Genomic DNA, 20,186 nt, shown 5'->3' with positions numbered 1-20,186 from the left:
TAAACCTGATGTCTTTTAGGTTCATGCAATAAAAGAAGCAGCGAGCAAACTGTGTCTGGATTATGTGAAAGTCTGTTAGTGTCCGATGTGAGACGAGACGTACCTGTGAGGATGGACTGGTCTACACGCAGCGTGGTGGACTTTATAGAGGTCACTCTGATGTCAGCGGGCACCTTGTCACCAACTAACAAACAAACACAACAACAAATTAAGACACAATGACAATAGACTCACAAAATCAACAAAGTCAGCTAAGTGACACTGTAACATCCACCGCCCGACAGATATGAGATTAGTGGGGCCGATACTGATAGATCTGTAGAGATAGACAGATATAAACATTTATTGTGTTGATCCCCCAAAGTCAGTTATCAAACACTTAAAAAATATTTATAATGAAGACAAGATGATCACTAAACTGGAAAGTAACTGAGCATGTATGTGCATCACCGCTTGACACTCTGGAGAGTGATGATGCCTGTTGTAATCCTTATAGCGCCCTCTGCTGGTGAAAGAGAACTGCGAGTGTAATACAATAAAACACAAATGAAAATGCTTTTTGACCGGTGAATAAATCTAGTCATTTCGGCGCATATCTGTGATAAAATTAGCTGATACCGATAGACACTTGATATGCTAATATCGGCCGATATGATCACAGTTGGTCTCTAGTTTTAAGGCATGGTGGTGGCTACATGGGTTAGCAGAGGTAAAGTAAGCAGGACAGCGAGGAGGACAAGACAGCGTAAATAAGTTTTCCAATGAAAGTCTTGTGCTTATAAGTGTAGCTGCTGGTGATCAGTGGTTTTACACCCACCACTGAATACGTGTTCAAACAATAACAGAGCTCATACTTCAGCTGCAGGTAAACAAGAGCTTGATATAACCTCAGAGTCACATTCCTTTCTAAAAAATAATCGATAACTTCCTCTCCCTTTAGCTTCCTCTTCACTTTCTGCAGCTCTCAGTGTTCCTCCGATACACCACGACTTGCTCTATGTGCAGTACGTCAGACTTACAGATTCATCCAGCATTACATCTACAACACATAGTTTATCTTCTCCACCAGAGCCCACGAGTTATCAAGACCTGCATATTAAACTCATGTATCATAACCAGGGCATTTATAGTATCTAACGCCCCAAAACAAAATGGTTATTGCTTCCTCTTTGTCAAAGCCTGACATTGAACTGAGCCAGAGCCAGATTGAGAAAAACGGGATATTATGATGTAGTAGCATCAGTGGGGCATCCTGGACGCCTCCCTTTGGAGGTTTTCCAAGCACACCCAACTGGAAGGAGATCCTGGGGAAGACCCAGAGTTTGCTGGAGGGATTATAAACCCGTCTGAACTGGAAACGCCTCGGAATCCCCCAGGAGGAGCTGGATAACGCTGCTGGGGAGAGGGACGTCTGGGTTGATTTACTTCACCTACTGCCATCGTGACCCTTCCTCAGATAAGCGGAAGAAATGGATGGATGGATGTGATGAATGGATTGATGGATGTGATGGATGGATGTGATGGATGGATGTGATGGATGGATGGATTGATGGATGTGATGGATGGATGTGATGGATGGATGTGATGGATGAATGGATTGATGGATGTGATGGATGGATGTGATGGATGGATGGATGTGATAGTTGTGATGGATAGATGTGATGAATGGATGGATGGATGTGACGGATGGATGGGATGGATGGATGGATGTGATAAATGGATGGATGTGATAAATGGATGTATGGATGGATGGATGTGATAAATGGATGGATGGATGTGATAAATGGATGGATGGATGTGATAAATGGATGGATGGATGGATGGATGTGATAAATGGATGGATGTGATAAATGGATGGATGGATGTAATAAATGGATGGATGGATAGATGTGATAAATGGATGGATGGATGGATGTGATAAATGGATGGATGGATGGATGGATGTGATAAATGGATGGATGGATGGATGGATGTGATAAATGGATGGATGGATGGATGTGATAAATGGATGGATGGATGGATGTGATAAATGGATGGATGGATGGATGTGATAAATGGATGGATGGATGTAATAAATGGATGGATGGATGTAATAAATGGATGGATGGATGTGATAAATGGATGGATGGATGTAATAAATGGATGGATGGATGGATGTGATAAATGGATGGATGAATGTAATAAATGGATGGACGGATAGATGGATGTGATAAATGGATGGATGGATGGATGGATGGATGTGATAAATGGATGGATGGATGGATGTGATAAATAAATAAACTTGTCAAAATGGTTTCTTGCTGGTAAGTTGAAGTGTTCACTTTGGATCATTTCACTCATACTCTGAGACGAGAGAGGCTTTTTTTCCATTCCTGACAGGACAGAAATAGTGTAAAAAGGGAGAAGAAGAAATGAAGAGTCTGCGGTATTCAGCTAAATAGCCTCGACTTCCGTGTCTGCATTTCTCTCCATTTTCTGCGTCTGACACCCATGGGCTGTTAAGAGAACAGGAGTGGGAGAGGCGGAGGGGGAGAGAAGTGTGTGTGATGTGTTTGTGTGGGAGACGGCAGGGGGCTACAGGTTCACTGTAGCAGGACTGGCCGAGGACAGAAAAGACAGGATTTTCAAAACGCCTACCCACAGACTCCTGCTCCCCGAACCAGCCTCCCACAGAAACTCTCCATCTGCTGGAAGGGAATATTTAATTCTAATGTAGACACGCAGAGTGCAGATACCCAGGACTTTGAATATTTGTCTGACTATTATCCAGACTTCGTTTGAAAATTCAAAAGGCAAGAAATAATTACAAGAAGTCAGGAATACGTTTTGAAGAGAGAACGTTAATGTTTGATTAGAATTAATGAGGAGATCAGCTGCTTTGGCGAGCTACACTTCTCCTTCCATTTGGTCAAAATGGGCTTGAATCAGAATCTTAATGTGTTGCATAATATCCTGGCAATGAGGTCTCCCTTCACATGCAGGATAACCGTGACTTGTTCCCAGTGAATATTTGGGTGCAGGTTTCCATCTCTTCAGGTCCTGACAACCCGACCGCTGCAGTCACTCCATCTAACAAACCCAGGAAAGTTCCAGCGGAGGCCCAAAATCACAACTGTGTCGTAACCATGCCTGGCATCACCGGGACTGGACCAACAAGAAGGAGGCAGAGGCAGAGGCAGCGGCGGCGGTGGTAGTGGTGGAAACTCGAGTAAATACATTTATGTTCTTTTCTCTCCTCCAAAGCACTTGTGGTCAGCAGTGTCCTTTTCCGATACCTCCACACAGCCTCCAGTTCCCATGGAACAACCGGCAGCTAATCTGCTCTACAGGAAAGCCCAGAAAAAAATCACTGCAGGGAAGGAAAATATTGACGTGTTTTCTTTGTCACCGTACACCTCAAATGTTTCAGTCAGAGGAGGGTGTGTGTGAAGATCCCTGACACACGCTCTCTGAGTGAGAGGAGTGTGTGTGGTACGGTCAGTGCCCACCTCAGCTGTTTACTCATGTTTGAAACTGCTTAGCAACGAGATTATGTCAGAAAGGACGAAGCAGCTAATACATGACTGTGTGTATTTGAGAAGAACAGCAGCAGTGTGCAGGACGGCACCGGGATAACTCTTCTTCATTTGACAGTCAGTGCGGTCTGTACTTCAAACAAGCTGGAAATCCAGTTTACTAATGCCTCGATTTCAGCTCAGACTTTCCCACTTACGTCCACATGCAGACATCTCCGCTGGCTGTGAAAGAAATGCTCCCACTTTGGACACCATATATGGTTGTTGAGGGCAGTGATGAAGTGCGATCAGAAGAAATGGCATAACACAAACAAGAATCTAAATCACAGGTTCCTAACCTCGACTGTAAATATCACTGGACAAAGCCTGGGTGACGTCACCCAGCTGTTCCCGCAGGGGAGCTCTGGAGTCCCATCTATGGCGGTCTCCATGCTGTCTCCGCCTAACTTTCAGTCAGTTTAACTTTCAGTCAACCTAACGACAGGTTGAGAGCTGGAGCTGAGGCTTGTATATAGCCTTCTTCTGTGGTTGACAAACTACCTGCAGCTCCCAGCAGCAGCAGCGACATCACAAGCTCTTCTTCAAACTATCTTATCTGACTCTGCTCTGCACGGTCATCATCTCCTCATGAACTGCATCGTCACGGAAACGAACTGAACGGAGCATGCAGCGTTGTCATGGTAACACTGTTGGTATTGACAGTGACGATGGTGGTGGTAGGTGGGGGTGGGGGTGGGGGGGTTTGTAGAGTACTTTTGGTTCTTTCCACCTGTGTGGGCTTGTCTGAGTCTGGCAGAGGTGTGTACACATGTGTGAATGAGGACACCGGCTGAAACAAGCCCGAATTCCAAAGAAGAGCTACCTGTCATATTAACAGACACACACAACACTACACACTCACACACACACGCACACACATACACACAATGTAAAAAACGTATTTGCCGCAACATTTTAAGGGAAATCAAAAGTAAACTTGGAACTTGAAATCAGGCTGTGCATAAACCAAATGACGATTAAGAGTACAGTAGGAGCTGCAAGTCATTAACGAACCGATGCTGCTTTCAAGTCAAGGTGAAAGTTCATGAACTTCATCCCAGTGCTTTTGAAAAGCTGATCCTCATTTATTACTGTATATAAACAAGTATTAACTTCATTAACTGATTGTGATGAGAATAGTACCGATATCTCATAGACAACGCATTTTCAGGTTTTCCTTCAAATGGTGTCGGCTGCTCTTGTCATTTTCTTATGGACAGATTGTACATGATGCTCTTTGTGAGTTATGTTAAGTTAGTGCTTGGACTGGAAGCTCTGAGCATCTCTAGGCGGCTGCTACTGTTGACCTTAGCAGCACAAGCTGAACAAAGTAGTTAGACGAGGAAGTGCATCCAGTTAATTTCAAAATAAAACCCCTGATCGTGTGTGCAGCTGCTCATGGCTGCGCTCCGGCTACAAAGACAGACCCAGTGGTGCAGGGCCACCGTAGGACGGAGTAAAACAGTGGCGCTGGTGGAGCTATGTGGAAATTCCATGTGAGCAGTGGTCCGTCAAAAATCACTATTTTATACTTATTTTATTTCCTCCCTACTATGGTCGGCAGGTTGAGCTTATGGTGTCGCTTCATGTGTGACCTACAAACAAATGTGTACTTAAACCGGTGGTCACAGCATGTCGTTGCAGAACATAATACCCATGCAGGTATTGATTTACAGTTTAACACCTCTAACATACTCATGAGGTGAACAATGAAAGTGCTATTTAAGTTGAAGCACTAGCTGCCATGGTGAAAGATGACGTGTTACCACTAAGCCTTGTCCAGCTTGTCCTTTTAAAAAAAAAAACGACACTTTTATCAAAAATCCGTTGAAACACCGGCAGAAGTTGTACTTTAAGGAGCACTGGTGTGAGGAGCCCTCAGTGACGGTTATTTGGATGAATGATCCAATTTCCATTTTTGAACCCTTGAGCTAAAATCGAAACGCGCCGAGGCTTCACTGTAACCACCGAGGCATGGATAATCCCTCTCCTTCATTCTGCATGCGGTGGTTATGAATGAGCGCTGTGATTTCCCCACCTTCCCCGCAACATCACTCGCAGCCATCCAAAGTCAAATCACAAACCACGTGCAGCCGAGGATTACACTCTATAAAGGCATGTTAACCGTGAAGTGATCTCCTTGGTTTCATGGCACACAGATGCTCTGGAACCACAGTGACAACAAGGCTATTTTTAGACCAAGCTGCCCACACATGGGCGAGTGTACAGCGGGAGGATTGTGTGTGTGTGTGTGTGCGTGTGTGTGTGTGTAACATAGGGGAGTGTGAGTGAGGAGCTGACAAACATCCAGCAGCGTCCAGGTGGTGGGACTGAGAGCATGGAAAGCAGAGGGAAATGGGGGGAAAGCTGCGGAAAATTAAACTGGGCTTTAAATACGAGTGGTGACCACAGCCACTTACACAGACACAGACACAGACACAGACACACACACACACACACACACAGCTCTGGCACCTGCCCATCCAGGGGAAAGACTCTTATGTAATCCAGTCAGAGATATTCCAACCGTGTTTCCAGACTCATGAATGGGTGGCAGAGGCTGAGTGAGGGAGCGTGTGTTTCTGAGAGTGTCGGGGAGTCCTCTGAAGGTAGACGAGTCATAAATTAGTCCCAGTGAGTGACGGCGTAGAGTTTGGCCCGGGAGCTTACCTGCCACCTCCACTACGTCCCCGGGGACGATGTCTCTGGCTTTGATCCTCTGGACGGCTTTGCGGTTCATGCGGTACACCTTCCCCATCTCTGGCTCGTACTCCTTCAGAGCCTCGATGGCGTTCTCAGCATTTCTCTCCTGATGTGACAAAGTGAAAGTTATGCCAAGGACAGTTTAAAGAATCTCTAGGTTAATTGATGTTTAACAGCAACTTAAGTGTTATCTCTTGCATTAAAAGGTTATTTGGTGTTCTGAGGTCATAAAAACACGTAGACAGCAAACAGAAAGAGCCTCTTTCAGAACTCATCACATTTATCCTTTGCGTATCCAGAGTGTGTAGAAAGTATAAATGTTATTTCATACCCTCACTCTTCACACAAACTCGTCCAGAATCAGAAAACACAAACTAATATCTCTGCAGAGGTTCAAAACATGTACACACAGAGTATTCCTTATTTCATTTCTTTGATAGAGCTTCCCCACTTAAAGAAATCTCCTGATATTTCCGTGCTGAGCGTCATGTGTGAACACAACCAGCTGAATGTTTCTCTCTTCACCCGGAGTTTCTCCTCCAGCCTCCTCGTATTTATTCTGCAGAAAGTCAGAGTGAGCTGATGTGAGAACGCAGCAGGATATAATCAGGAGAATTCACCTGGAGCGAGTGGGAGGGGGTGGTGATGTTTATTCCCTGTGATCGCTGCACGACCATAGACTGTCTGCACGCCATGGTCTGCTACTTCCACGTCTTTTCTTTGCGTCATGTCTCCCCTCGGGACACAAAGACTGAAGAGCTCACTTCTTAAGGCCTAGTTCCATTGCAGCATTTTATTCGGCTACACAGATGTCGAATAGAGCATGGATAACCAGACACTAAAAGGTGAATCTCTGTTCCCTCTATCACCTGGAGTACAGGCTAGTCCTTTGTTAAATGTACAGTACGCTCAGGCCGTCATTAGCCTCGCTAAGCGTGTAAACACTGGTGTTGAAAGAGACATTGTTACTCCTGAGTTTACTATTTACACAGAGAGACAGGATGACAGGTGTTTCTCACCTGCCACACTCCGATAACAGCGTTGGCGATGAGGATAAGTAGAATGACAAGAGGCTCAACGAAGGCTGTGGTCGTCTCCTCTCCCTCCTCAAACAGAGCCAACACCTAAGAGACATAAAGAACACAGAAAACTCAGCAGACATTTAAACTGTGGTGGATCAAATCAACACAGCGTCACGATCCAACTTCTCTGAAACCTGTTCAGGACAAATTAGAAACAGAGCTTGTGTGTTATTGGACAGAAAAGCTGCAGCTTAGTCTGTGTGTGTGTGTGTGTTAACCATAGCAGTGTTTCCCCTACCATTATATTGATTTAGAAAATGGTCAGGTTAGACTGGCATACTGGCCGGAGTGATTACAGTAACTGACCACATCCAGAGGCTGCTGGTGCCAACAATAATAACAGAAATACATCTTTAAAAACCTTTAATGTTCTTTCATAAGGACAGGCCTCAATGACACATGCTCTTCTGTTGCTATAATTTATTCACTCCTCTATAACCATACAGTAAATATCACGTGAGGACAGCTGAGTTGTAATGGATTCTGAGAAGGCATCTGCTTGATCTACTACAAATAACATCCTCGGGCGATCCTAACAGGAAACAATCCACTCTGCAAGACAGAAAATGACTCCATACTCTGTTTGTGAAAGGAAAAGAACAAGAAAGTAAAGTTACATCACAACAAAAGCATCAGAGAGAGAGAGAGACAGAGAGAGAGAGAGAGAGAGAGAGAGGTAGAGATAATGTGATGGGGCTTATCAAATGATAAAAGAGTACATTCTCTGCAGAGTATTGAGCAGAGGAGAGAGGACGTCACGCAGCCTGAGCCTGGTCGATAGCTCATCATTCCACATCATTTGGGACGCTAAATCTCCCGCTCCGACTGAGCTGAGGGCAACAAAGGCAGGCCTCTGAGCGAGGGCCGTTCTGAAGACTCGTCCTTTAGAGAGGGGGCTTCAATATCCAACTCCTACTCTCACACTGAATGGGAGTTTAAATCGAGAATTTCTTTTCGCTTTTGCAAGACATCATAGACGAGGAAATCTATCTCCTTGCATTCAGCAATCCAAGGCAGAGCCGAGCAAAGAATCAACGCCTTGACTCAGAGTTTCAGCACCAGAATAAACCTTTCCTCATAGATTTAAACGTTCCTCTCCTCACAGCTTTTAACATTCCTCTCCTCACACTCAACATGCAAAACTGAACACTGAGACACACACAGACAGATGGCACATTATGACTGAATATCTCAAGAGTTTTGGAACATAACTCGGTGATCAGCAAAGTGAAAAATTCCATTTCAAACTGATCAGAAAGAATACTTTTAAGGTCAGCTATTGAAAGAAACCCTCAATAAACTTAGTGGGCTTGTGGTCCCATTCCAGCGTGACTCGTCCTTTAAGCCCTTCCTGTGCTCTCTTCTTGACCTCTCCAACATCGGCTTCACTTGTAGAAGACGTGACAAATCAAAAAAAAAGTCCAGCCCTGATTCTATCAATGGCTCAAAGGCAGGAAATGCACCGATTGTTTCAGGTGGCTGCTGTGGCTTTTTGTGAGACCATGCTCTAACAAAACCACACCACAGGCTTTTTGAACATCAGCTTGTAGTCTGAGCAAAATTAAAAGAGCAATGACAAAAAGAACGAGGGTCACAGGGTATCCAAAGGGTTTTTGCATTAACCTGTTTCAGTTCATCTTAAGTGAACATTTAAGAGCTACAGCCTTTTACATTTTAACTTTGCACATTTATCGATGACTTCATTATGTTATGTTTAGTAAAGGAAGCACAGTTGGCTCCAATCTGTCTGTGGAAGATATGTGTTTGCATGATTCAGTTGATCCGAATTAAAACCCACTAAGTTCAAGAACAATTTACAAAACGTATAAGTGTTGTGATGTACATGTCCTAAAGGTCACATATCCTCCTCCTCTTCAACCAGTTTAAATAAGTGTCAGAGCTCCTCACTTGTAAGCTGTGTCTGACCACGCCCCCTCTCTGGAAGGGCTTGGGTATCTCGGGCTTTCTCGCTCCATGTCCTATTGTTTACGGTGAGAAGGCAGACTCAGAGGTCAGAACAAACACCTAGCTGTGGGAGTGTCACCCACCTGGGGGAGGGGTTACTGCCCTTTGTGATGTCATGAAGGGTAATCTACAAACGGCCTGTTTGAGCACACATTTTCTGAGGGGAGCAGGCAAAAGACGGAGAGGATGGACTTTTCTCATCATTGAGGGGTTTGTAGACAGACTAGGGACACATATTAGAGTTAGAGAAACATGTCATACAGACCTGAATATAAGAAAAAGTAGCCTAACTCGCCGTGTTTGGGCGGATGATGAGTCTCGTGTTTCATGCAAAGGAGCGTCTAATCATCTCAGTTTGAATAAATTCAAAGTGTCTTCCAAATGAGTCCCAGGGTGAGGTTCAACTTCCCCTCCAGTTTGCTCTTCTTGGCTGCCCCTCCCTTTTTATACACCAGGCATACAGATCAGAGAGCAAACAGAAAAGTTTCAACGTTTAAGGGCATTAAAGGAATGTAATGATCAACACTCAGGATCCGCAAAACGGAGAGGGATGTATTTCAAATCCTGACTAAAGCTCCTCCAGGCAGGGAGGACATTTTAGGTTCTGCAGGAGTGAAAACGAGGTCTTGTTCCACTATAAACAAGCTTTTTGAAGTAAGGACAGCCTGGTTTACACGAGGAAGAGTGAGCCCACACTGCTCAGTCCTGCAGCAACACGCCGCCCACACCTCGTCTAAGAACCTCTCACCAACAAGAGAGCGGCCAGAGAAGATGTATTGTGTCATATACATTTTTAGAGCAATTTTCCTACTTTCAGAAATAGAAACAGCAATTCCACCCAGAGACTCCAGGGACGTGCTGTAATAGATGGAAATAAAAGTCATTATGCAGGCAGGATTCCCCCACTCCACCCCTGGACGACCTTCACAGAGCAGGGTCACAGTATGAGCCGCGGCAGCAGCAGATGGAGTCATGATTGATGCTTGTTTTTCCAGAAGGGACCTAACATGTTCCCTGTCAGCAGAGATGGGAAGTTAAAAAGAAAAACAACTTTCCCTACTCTACCTAGGTCCAGTTTTGGGCTTTTTACTTCAGCTTGAATCTCTATTTACAGATTGGACACTAAAATGTAGAATCTGTAGAAACACTTTGGAATGAGAAGCGTTCTGGTTGATAGTCTCCAGTACGTTTGTAGGGTTAGGGTTGAGTGGTATTGCTCAATCACGTACCAGCAGGCCTCGGTGCATGCAGGTAGAAGGTTCATATGGAGGGCAACAACAGGCAGAACACTTTCCACCTGAATGACATCACAACTCCCACTTACATCCTGTTTCTCTCTACTCTGGGCAATAAACTTAGATCTGAGAGTGTCATGAATGTGACTTAAACTAACATTAAAGGAGCAATATGTAGCTCTGACACCTAGTGTTTAAAATGGGTACTGCAGTCCAAATTCTAAACATTGTAGAGAGCTGTCTCCTCTGGTCCAAACAAATCCAGAGCATTCAGGAGCAGAATCTAAAGTTAGAAGGAGGACATACTGGCTGCTGCATTGTTGTCAGAGAAGCCAGCACTTCAACATAGCATGTTTCCTTAATGTCTGATCATATAGTAAGGTCACTTTATCATTTCACTCACTACACATCTCACTGATTGGACCTTTAATTAAAGTACTAAAATATGGCTGACGACTTTGGAGCAAATTCAAAGCAGCAACATTTCCTGACCTACGAATTTGCACACTGGAGCAAAGTTGTTGTTCAATGTTTTTAAGTAAGAATGATTCAAGTACTTCAATTCTTTAATACATTACGTTAAGTTACTTTGAACTTATAACAGCCGGAATAAATATTCTCCAGAGGCTTTCTTTTGACAAGAATCCGTAACGTTTCACTTTTACTTCAATAAAAACTGAATCAATATTTCTACTTTTACCTACCAAAACTTTTTTAACCCCGTTATCTGTACTTCTTCTGACACTTCTTCTTGTGCCTATAAATCCCGTGTGGGAAAGCCTATAACACAGGAGTTTGAACAGGGACGACTAACTAAGCCATGTATCTTTCTATCAGGGGAATAAGCGCTCCCTGAAGCTACTGGAGGAGTCTATTAGGTGGCAATTTCCTGACCAACGTCTAATCTGGGTTCCAGGTCCCACAGGAGGGATTACATCTGAGAATAAAGATCAAGAACAAATAAGATGAGGGCTACTAGATGTTTAATGAGCTGTGTCGCACTTACAAAGGAGACGCAGGCAGCCAGCAGCAGGATCCGGACCATGAGGTCCTCAAACTGCTCCACCACCATCTCCCACAGGGACTTCCCTGGAATAAGACAAATACACATTACGTGACTTTATGCATGACAGACTGTAAAAAATGATCAGGCTTTCAGAGTGAGGACTCAAAATTAGCTCAGTGCTTAAAGAATAAGAAGGATCCGTGAAATATATTGACTTTATTTGCCTGCTGCAGACGAGCAGTTGTAAAGAAAGACAATTCCTGTGTTTGCAGAAGAGTAAGGATGTGTGTGCATGTGTGGAAACCTGCAGCCATGTCCCCTCCCAAAGTTTAGCCCTCAGTCTACAGAGAAGAAAAGCCCTGAGCTTGAGACACTTCATCAGGTAGTAAAAAGGGAGGAGGACCCGCAGTTCACTGGAAAAATCAATATTTACCTTCTTCAGCTGGGAGCTCTGTGTGGATGTCACACAACCACGGTGGTAAAGGAGTCGAAATCGGCCGGACCGAGGAAACAGGAGAGGAGATGAAAGGAAAGGAGAGGAGAAGAGAGGAGAGATAGTTAATACATTTGATTGCATGATGCATGGACATGAACAAACATCTCTGCACATTAAAGAAAAAAACACACAGGACGGCCAAACAGTCTTCTATCTAAAGGTTATATTCTGAATTTGTAATCTTAATGCCTTTGATTAACTACCAATGAGAGGCCATTGACATGCTACTCACACAGTTTGTGAATGCCTCAAGCTGACAGTGTAAACTCAGCTGCAAAATGACTCTCTGAAAGAAAGAAAACGTGCTCCACACAGAGCATGTAATAACAAACAGCTTGGTAAGATCGAACCAAAGCCTTTTTTGATTCTTCTTTGATTGCTCATATCCTGCTCCTGAAAAGGTTATCTGAGATCACTGATGGTCCATCAAGTCTGTGAATGCTCTCTAACCATCAGTGGGATTGGACTCAATATATCTTCAATAATGTGAAGAGAGTGTGTTTGTTCTCTTTGGTAAAAAAAACAAAAAACAGCCTCAGTCAAAGGGTGTCAGAACCCTTTTGGAAATGGAGTGCATGTTTAATCTAAATCTGGAAATCTTTAAGGGCAGCATCCTAGTCATTTTTATCATTGATAAAACGTCAAAAGTAATGCACATCATAAATTACCAAAGGCTAATTTGGGAGAACGTTTTAGGAGGCTTTTAATTATAAAATCTTCACGTTGGAGAGGCTGGAAGCAGAGAGGTTTCTGCAGTTTCTGCAGTTCTTTATAGAAAATTGTTTGAAAGACTTTTATGTTGATCAAGTGAAGTTACACACTTGAATTATTCCCAATAGTTTTGCATGTGAACACCAGCGGCCCATTTTGAAGATATACATTTGACCTAAAGTTGGAATAAGTCTGAGGGCTTTCTATTGACTCCATGTGTCTGACATTCAGAGGATGAGGTTAAAAAGTTTGACAGCCGCAGGCAGGAATAACATCCTGCTGAGCGCCATGTAGCATCGATATTTAAAAAGTATTTTACTGAATGATCGTTGAAGCTGAAGACAGAATGGATCTCTTTGACAACACTAGCTCAGAGTCTAGAGCCACCATGAGAAGGTGAGTGGTCCCTGCTGGTCCCCCCCCCCCCCCATAGAAATCTGATTGGCCACCCCAAAAATCCTAAACTGTGATTAGCCATTTGCCCTGTCAAGGCGGGACTTGTGCTAAAAGCAACTATTGGGTCTTTTTTTGCAAAGGCTGCGAGTATTTTTCTTTGCATGAATGCAGCATATTTTCTTTTTTTTGTACTTTAAATTATGTTATTTCTTGTGTGATCCGTAGTTAGAATAGAATGTCTTTATCGTCATTATACAATGTACAACAAAATTATAAAGCTTCACCTTAAAGTGCACACACATACAATCATCCATAGCTAAAAAAAAAAAAAAACTCTCATACAGGTAAGATGGATAGTGTATGTGTAGATGTATTTACAGTTGGCGCCCACACTGAAGTTTTTTGGACAACAGTAAAGTTTGGAGGCTACCAGGCAACACTCTGCCTCCGTCAGACGGTGGTGATGTCATTGACATTCATGCTGCAGACTCTGCTACTGGACTCCATTACTCTGCGATCAGAGGCTCTACACGTCCCTTCTTCTAAATCAGTGTGTGGCTACGCTCCCTCAGTAAACACATGTGGCGTTTTCTTACACATTATCTCGTCATCCTTTGTGTGTCATTTCAAATGAAAGGCTGTGTTTTGGGGCCATTTTGGACACAAAGAGCGTTTTCTCCTCTCTCTGCTGGTTTGATAAGCAGAACACAACAACACCCACCACATGAGTCACTGGTGTGAGTAGAAAACACATCAGTCACTTTCTAAAAACATTCCTATTGACGCGTACTGCGGCACCGCGACGAGACACAGATGTGATTAATCACTGTGTTTGTCAGAGGCCCATCAACAGGTTTTAACATCCATCTCATCTGAAGAGCTCCATGAGCGGTGACATAACTATGACTGACTCAAATTCAGTTTTTTCTGCCTTGAAGATCTTTGTTTTTGTTCTTTGTGGAAGAATGGGAGTTCTCCGTTCAGCAGTGGAAACCTCGTGTTCCTCTACATGTTTTGGGTGAGCCGCGCTCCACGAGTCTAAAACGTGACCCCTGTAGAGAGAGAGCGCCTGGAAAGAGGAAAGGCCATGATGTGAGCTCGCAGCCTCCTTCCAAAAAAACGAAGCATTCGCAGCCTCTTGCATTACACAAATACACAAGCCACTAGCGGAAAGACATTTATTTCACATTAAGACTCCTGGGATTCCTCCAACACTTCCAAATGTTGTTACTGGGTGGTTAGAAGAGTGCAAACTTCGCCAGCAGTAATGAAAAAGTGTTCTGATAGATGGAACAACCTTCCTAATTTGGTTGGTAATAAAGCCAAGGCGAGAGAGACAGATTGTTGCACTACAAAGATCTATAAAAGAGCACAGAAGTTCTTAAAAAGGCATTCAAAGCAATTCTTGGATTCGATTACGCCTCCATAAAACATTCTTTTTTTGGTGAAGATCGACCCTGGTGTCGAGGTCATGTCTCAGCTCCACGAGAGACCGTCCGCCTCCTGTAACAAAAGCCGATGAGTCATTGTGAAGCGCTTTTCAAACTTGCTGTCTGGAAGCTTTTCAGAGTTCAGGTTGGACACGGTTGAACTCACAGGGGACTTTTGGCTGCACTCTGCCTGCAGAGGCTGCAGAAATGTGGAGAAATAGGTTCTGCTGTTTTCCATGCTCCATCAGTCTGACATAAGCCGGTTTCCCCATTACTGTGCCTCCCTTGTTGTATAATGTTTTTATGGCAGACAGGCTGGCTGAGGGCTGCAGACAAAGACGGATTGAGTGAAAGAACGAGACTGACGAGAGGGGAAAGAGCGAGGGAGGGAGGGAGGGAGGGAGAGGGCTGGAGGTGGTGAACGGGGTTCCCCGGCTTCCCTCTGCCAAAGGATTCCCTCACAGTCATCTGGGCTGTGTCAACCCGAGGGCTTGCCCAGGCACATTCCTGAATACTGACTTCACCTCCCTCGCTCATTCTCTTTCGCTCCGTGTCCCCACAGCACCTCCCTCCGCCTCCTCCTCCTTCTTCCCGACCCAGACAATGAATAAAAGAGCTTGTTTACAAGCAGCGCGGAGCATAGAGGGGAGACACTTCCTGGAGACGGTTGCCAACAACAGCAGGGGGCTGGTTTGTGTGTCCAGAGAGGCCAGAGAGGAAAGCAGGAAACTGGACATGTATCTGCATCTCTGCAAACTGCAAACAGACTGCTCGATGAAGTAGATTTCACAACAAGCTCCTCTTACTGTACACTCCTCCTTCTGTCTAACCGACGCCGTCAACAGACTCCAGCTTAGATTACCTGGACCCCTGGTAAACATCACATCACTGTGTGGCTGGAGTTGAATTGTACAAGCTCTAGTTTTTCAGGCCCCTCTTGTGTAAACACGAGAAAGTTTTCAGCAGTTACCATGGCAACTTGGCTTATGCAGCCTCTTTGAAAAACGTTTCACGACTTAATGTGCCAGTGTTTGTCAAAATTTACCAAGAATATTGGTTATGCAATCGGCAGGGCCTTGATACAAGCATAAAAAAAAAACTTTTAGATGTGAAAAAGCTCATTTCAAGGCTCGGCAGGATGCTAAACGCAGCTAGCATGAGCGGTAGCACGCAGGCGAGCAGACACACCCACAAATAAGAAGCTAGCAGCAGCAAGTGTCTGAAAAACAAGTCGAGATGAGAAATGGTTTTTTTTGTTTTTTTACTTGGTCAACACTTGCTGATTTGTGTTTGTTTCTGGTCAACATTATTATGCTAGCTAGCATTAGCCTCAGGGGCTCGTGTGTTTATCATTGCTTGGAGACATCATCAATGGCGTCGCCTCCTCGTTCCCCGATGTCTCCCTGTGGTATTAGGGTTTAGCTTGGAAGTAGGGCTTGCTCAAAAAAAGTCTGTATGACAATATATCCTAATGTAGTGCTTACCAACATGTGTATCGAGGCAGATGTCAATAAATTGATATGGCCGCAAATGCTTTGAAGGAGCATGCACAAGAAACTCTACCCCACCTAGCCAAATGGAAATCAAAGACATGGGAGCATTTAGGGGTTTCGCTAACACCAGGCAGTCAGGAGTTGGACATGAGTCATGCAATATGCAAGCTTTGCAAAAACCAGATAAACTACTGCAGCAACACGACCAACCTCCGTCTGCACATGGCAAGTCGCTAGCAACAACAGCTAGGTCCGCCGTAATCATCTACAACAAAGAAAAGCTGTTGAAGGGAATTCTGTGTCGGACACGGCCATTTTTATAAATCTACGTCTATTGCAATATGCATGATGTTGTGACCTCTGTACTGTGATTTGTATAGTAGGTTGTAGGAAATACCCGGCCCTATTTGGAAGCGATGACGTTATCATTACATTATAATACTGAATATCAAACATGTCTGAAATCATAGGGACAAACTGTTGACTGGCTCAGTAATCTCCTCACATTAACAGATAATCTGTGCCAAACACTGATACCGTCAAGGGGCGGAGCTAAAGTGGCTTAGAACTTCTGTAGTTTGAGTCCCGCTTCAGGATCTCATAACATCAACAAACCACGAGAATGTAAAACAGGCCTATAAATATCACAATGATGTAACCCCTAATAACAGTCTACTATAACTTCCTATATCTGCTTCCTCTCCAAATGTACTCTCCCAGTGGAAACAGTCTGAATGCATTAACAATCTCAAATGTGAATAATACATGTTCCCCTCTCTAACACTGGTGTCTCTGCTGCAGGAGGCATGGCAAGTAACAGCATGGGGAATGAGTCGATATTTCTGTCATTTACGTAGATGTCGAAAGAGGACTTTCCTTCTAGGAGGACGTGATATACCACCATGTCAAGAGGCTAAGTGTCAGCAGCTATCTTAAGGAGCACCCGACCTCTGAAGAGTCAACCAGAGGAGGAAGTCTCAAATCACTCGTCTGCAGTATCATAAAATGATGCCCTCACATGCTCCTTCTCCACAGCCATCAAAGGACCTGAAATCTCTCATAGTGGATCAAAGATGCTGCACTCAAACACAACAATACAACAAAACCAGGATCCTACAGCCATGCTTGCAGTTTGTGGAGGATGACAGTTCGCTTTGCGCTCAATGCTGAAATGCTCACAATGACAAAAGCCACATTTCCATCACAGGAACTTTCCCCAGGGACCAGGAACCTCTAAGCTTAGTTTCCAGGATATTTATTTAACCTGCCCTGGTGGTACTTTCCAAACTAGAAGACCTCTGTTGCGTATAAAAGAATGTTTTTAAAGACATAGGACTATAATTTAAATACTGCATGGGTCTGTAGACCGCAGTGACTTAAGGGACTAAAGGGACCTTGAAAATAGTTCCTGGGATTTAAAACTCAAGGTGGAAGAATATTTAATAGGAACATACTGAGGTTTGAAGGTTTACCTGGCTTTTACAGTTTAACATGTTAGGGTGGAATAACGGGACAAGTACTGAATACAATGTAGGAGGCTGATGGGAATAGTATTATTTTTGCAGACTGGACATAAACGAGAGTATTGGATAACAAAGAGAAATATTACCATGATTACATCACCAAAATGGAACCACCAAACCATAATTTTATCCTCAGTAGAGCTGCAGGGTATTGAAAATAAAAGACTCAGTTATACTGTTGGGAGTGTCTGACAGCTCAGTTGGCGGCGCAGGCATCCCGTGTACAGAGGCTACAGTCCTCCAAGCAGGTAGACCGGGTCAGAGACCAACCTGTAGTTCCTCTCTGATATCTGATTTTTTTGTCAGGAAGTTATAAAGTGGTTGAGTTTAGAGCATATTATTATTTATTAGGGGAACAAAATGACTATTCTGCAAAGTCACAAAGGGTTTGTTGTAACAAATAGTGTAATGTTTTGTGAACGTTTTAAGATCATCCCACTACAAAGTTAACTTCGACTGTCTTCACTCACTAAAACAGGATGAACTGTGAGCCGGAGCAACAAACTGAGCCAAAAGTTGAAAATCTGCTGACACACCCAGAGCTGAAAGGCTGAAATGACTTTGACTTTTGTTCAGTGAACTCTGGACAAAGAAAGGCAATAATGATCTGATTTCATTAAGAGGCGAGAAAAGACCAGAGAGGAGAGGACTGATGAAATGTCCTCCTTAATACAATTTTAGAGGTGCTATGTTTGATAAGTCGATCCACCTTAAATTCCCTCCGTGCTGCCGACACACAGAGAGAGAGAGAGAGAGAGAGAGAGAGAGAGAGAGGAAACACCATCAGCTGTCGGAGCGGCACTGAGATGAATTCTTTTTATGAGTCTGCAAGTGGAGATTTGATCTTTTTAGCCAATTAAGAAAGAAAATGACGAGAGATTCGGCTCAGTGGCTGCTGAGGCTGCTGATTGGCTGGGTTGGTTTGATGTCATCAAGCTGTGGTTGGGGTAAAAGAGAGACTCCTGCATGATGCTGCATAGCTCCTGACTTTACACTGCAGAGGATCACACATTCTTTTTCCTGTTCATCCTGGCTCACACGACAGGAGTTTTAAATCCCATCACACACATCAGGAGAATCTTAACAGATAATCTTCTCTGTTATCTGAAGCATGCTCGCACTACAGAGATACGAAATAATGACACATCACAGACTACAGGATTTTACTAAGACGCCCGGCGGTGCAGAGAGGACAAAAACATTTTAAAAGGTCTGTGGAGACATGGACAACATGGGTTGTCTGTTTTTCCAGAGGAACTTGAGATACTTGGTAACTGTCATATGCATTACAGTTGTCCAGCGCACCTCTACAGGTTGCATCTTGCTGCAGGTCTTCACTACTGTCCACTTACAGTATTACTGTCCTCCATCATCTCTCACAGTTATTTTATAGTCATACATGACATCCTCCAGACCCTTTCATGGCGTCATCATCAAGATTTGAAATCCTAATAATCGTCCACAACGATCTCTGAGCAGATCGGGGAGGTTCAGATCGGATCTTTATACGACTCGCACTACAAGAAAATATGGGAAGGTAATCAGCTCCTAACAGCCTCAGGTCGGGAACACCCCACAGATTGTCAGGAAGGAGGAATCAGACATCAAAGCAGCCTGAGCCATGCTTTAAAGCAGTGGTGTCCAAACTTTTTTTCTTGCGGGCCAAAATTGTCGTGTTAGAATCGCTCGCGGGCCTCAGGTTTTGTTTTTTAAAATATAGTTGAAAAATAGTACAACTTTGTAGATCAGAATCGAAAGGCTCACTAAAGAAACTCTTTAATAAAAGGAAATCAAATATTTTGATATTTTCTACTTTATTTGTTTTTTTCTCAGAATCAAGCCTGTAACGTGGTTCATCTTTTTGGAAAAGCTTTCTGCATTTAGCTCAGGTCATTAAATGGTTAAACAACAGTCCGCTTGTTTGCAAAAACTTTGCATACGTTTTTTTTCATAGTTTACAAAAAAATGTGGAAAATAATAAAAGCTGTAGATTTAAAAATAAAAACAACAATATACATGTTACTGTACATTTTCTATTTTAGGAATATTGTTCAACCATTGTTAACATTAAAAAGGAAAATAAGTTAATGTGGCAATCTTAATCAAGGCCTTGGGCAAAAATCTTCTGATTCTTCATTTGAAGTCACGGGCCGCAAAAAATCCCCTCAAGGGCCGCAAATGGCCCTCGGGCCACACTTTGGACACCCCTGCTTTAAAGTATCTACGATGCATGCATGTTTTCTTTGTATTTTGTTGCACACTTGGATGATTTTAACGATAAGATTTTATCATTTTGTGGATTGGAAAGTTCCCTCACAGCGACTTTATCTTCACACCAACACTTTTATCTCCTCATGTCTGATTAGGAAATAACCTGGTTCCACAAACATTTGCGCGATAGATAGATAAAAAACTGTTAAGATATCTGCTAAGATGTCTGTTGATGCATATATCTGGTGTCTCACTACACACATGCACTGCCTGTTGCACTATGACTTCAGGTTTGTGAGGGCTCAAATGTTTAACTGCACACACTTCATCCCTCGCATTAGAGGAGGAGTTCCACTGGAGGGTTAAAGAGGAAAAAGGAAA

At 43.6% G+C, this 20,186-nt stretch overlaps 1 protein-coding gene across 2 annotated transcripts in view; it reads right to left on the bottom strand.

Moving 5' to 3' along the window:
* atp2a3 (ATPase sarcoplasmic/endoplasmic reticulum Ca2+ transporting 3) overlaps positions 1-20,186 on the bottom strand; it is a 50,246-nt gene that overhangs the window by 22,052 nt on the left and 8,008 nt on the right. For both annotated transcript variants that reach the window (XM_020650437.3, XM_020650436.3), the window contains exons 2-6: positions 11,979-11,996; positions 11,546-11,628; positions 7,277-7,381; positions 6,225-6,363; positions 104-184 (exon numbers count right to left, since the gene is read on the bottom strand). In XM_020650437.3, coding sequence (XP_020506093.1) covers positions 104-184; positions 6,225-6,363; positions 7,277-7,381; positions 11,546-11,628; positions 11,979-11,996 — 426 coding nt within the window. The remainder of the gene's footprint in view (positions 1-103; positions 185-6,224; positions 6,364-7,276; positions 7,382-11,545; positions 11,629-11,978; positions 11,997-20,186) is intronic.

This window comes from Labrus bergylta, chromosome 14 (assembly GCF_963930695.1).
Source record: "Labrus bergylta chromosome 14, fLabBer1.1, whole genome shotgun sequence".
Classification (NCBI taxonomy): Eukaryota; Metazoa; Chordata; class Actinopteri; order Labriformes; family Labridae; genus Labrus; species Labrus bergylta.
This window is presented reverse-complemented; position numbering and strand designations above follow the sequence as displayed.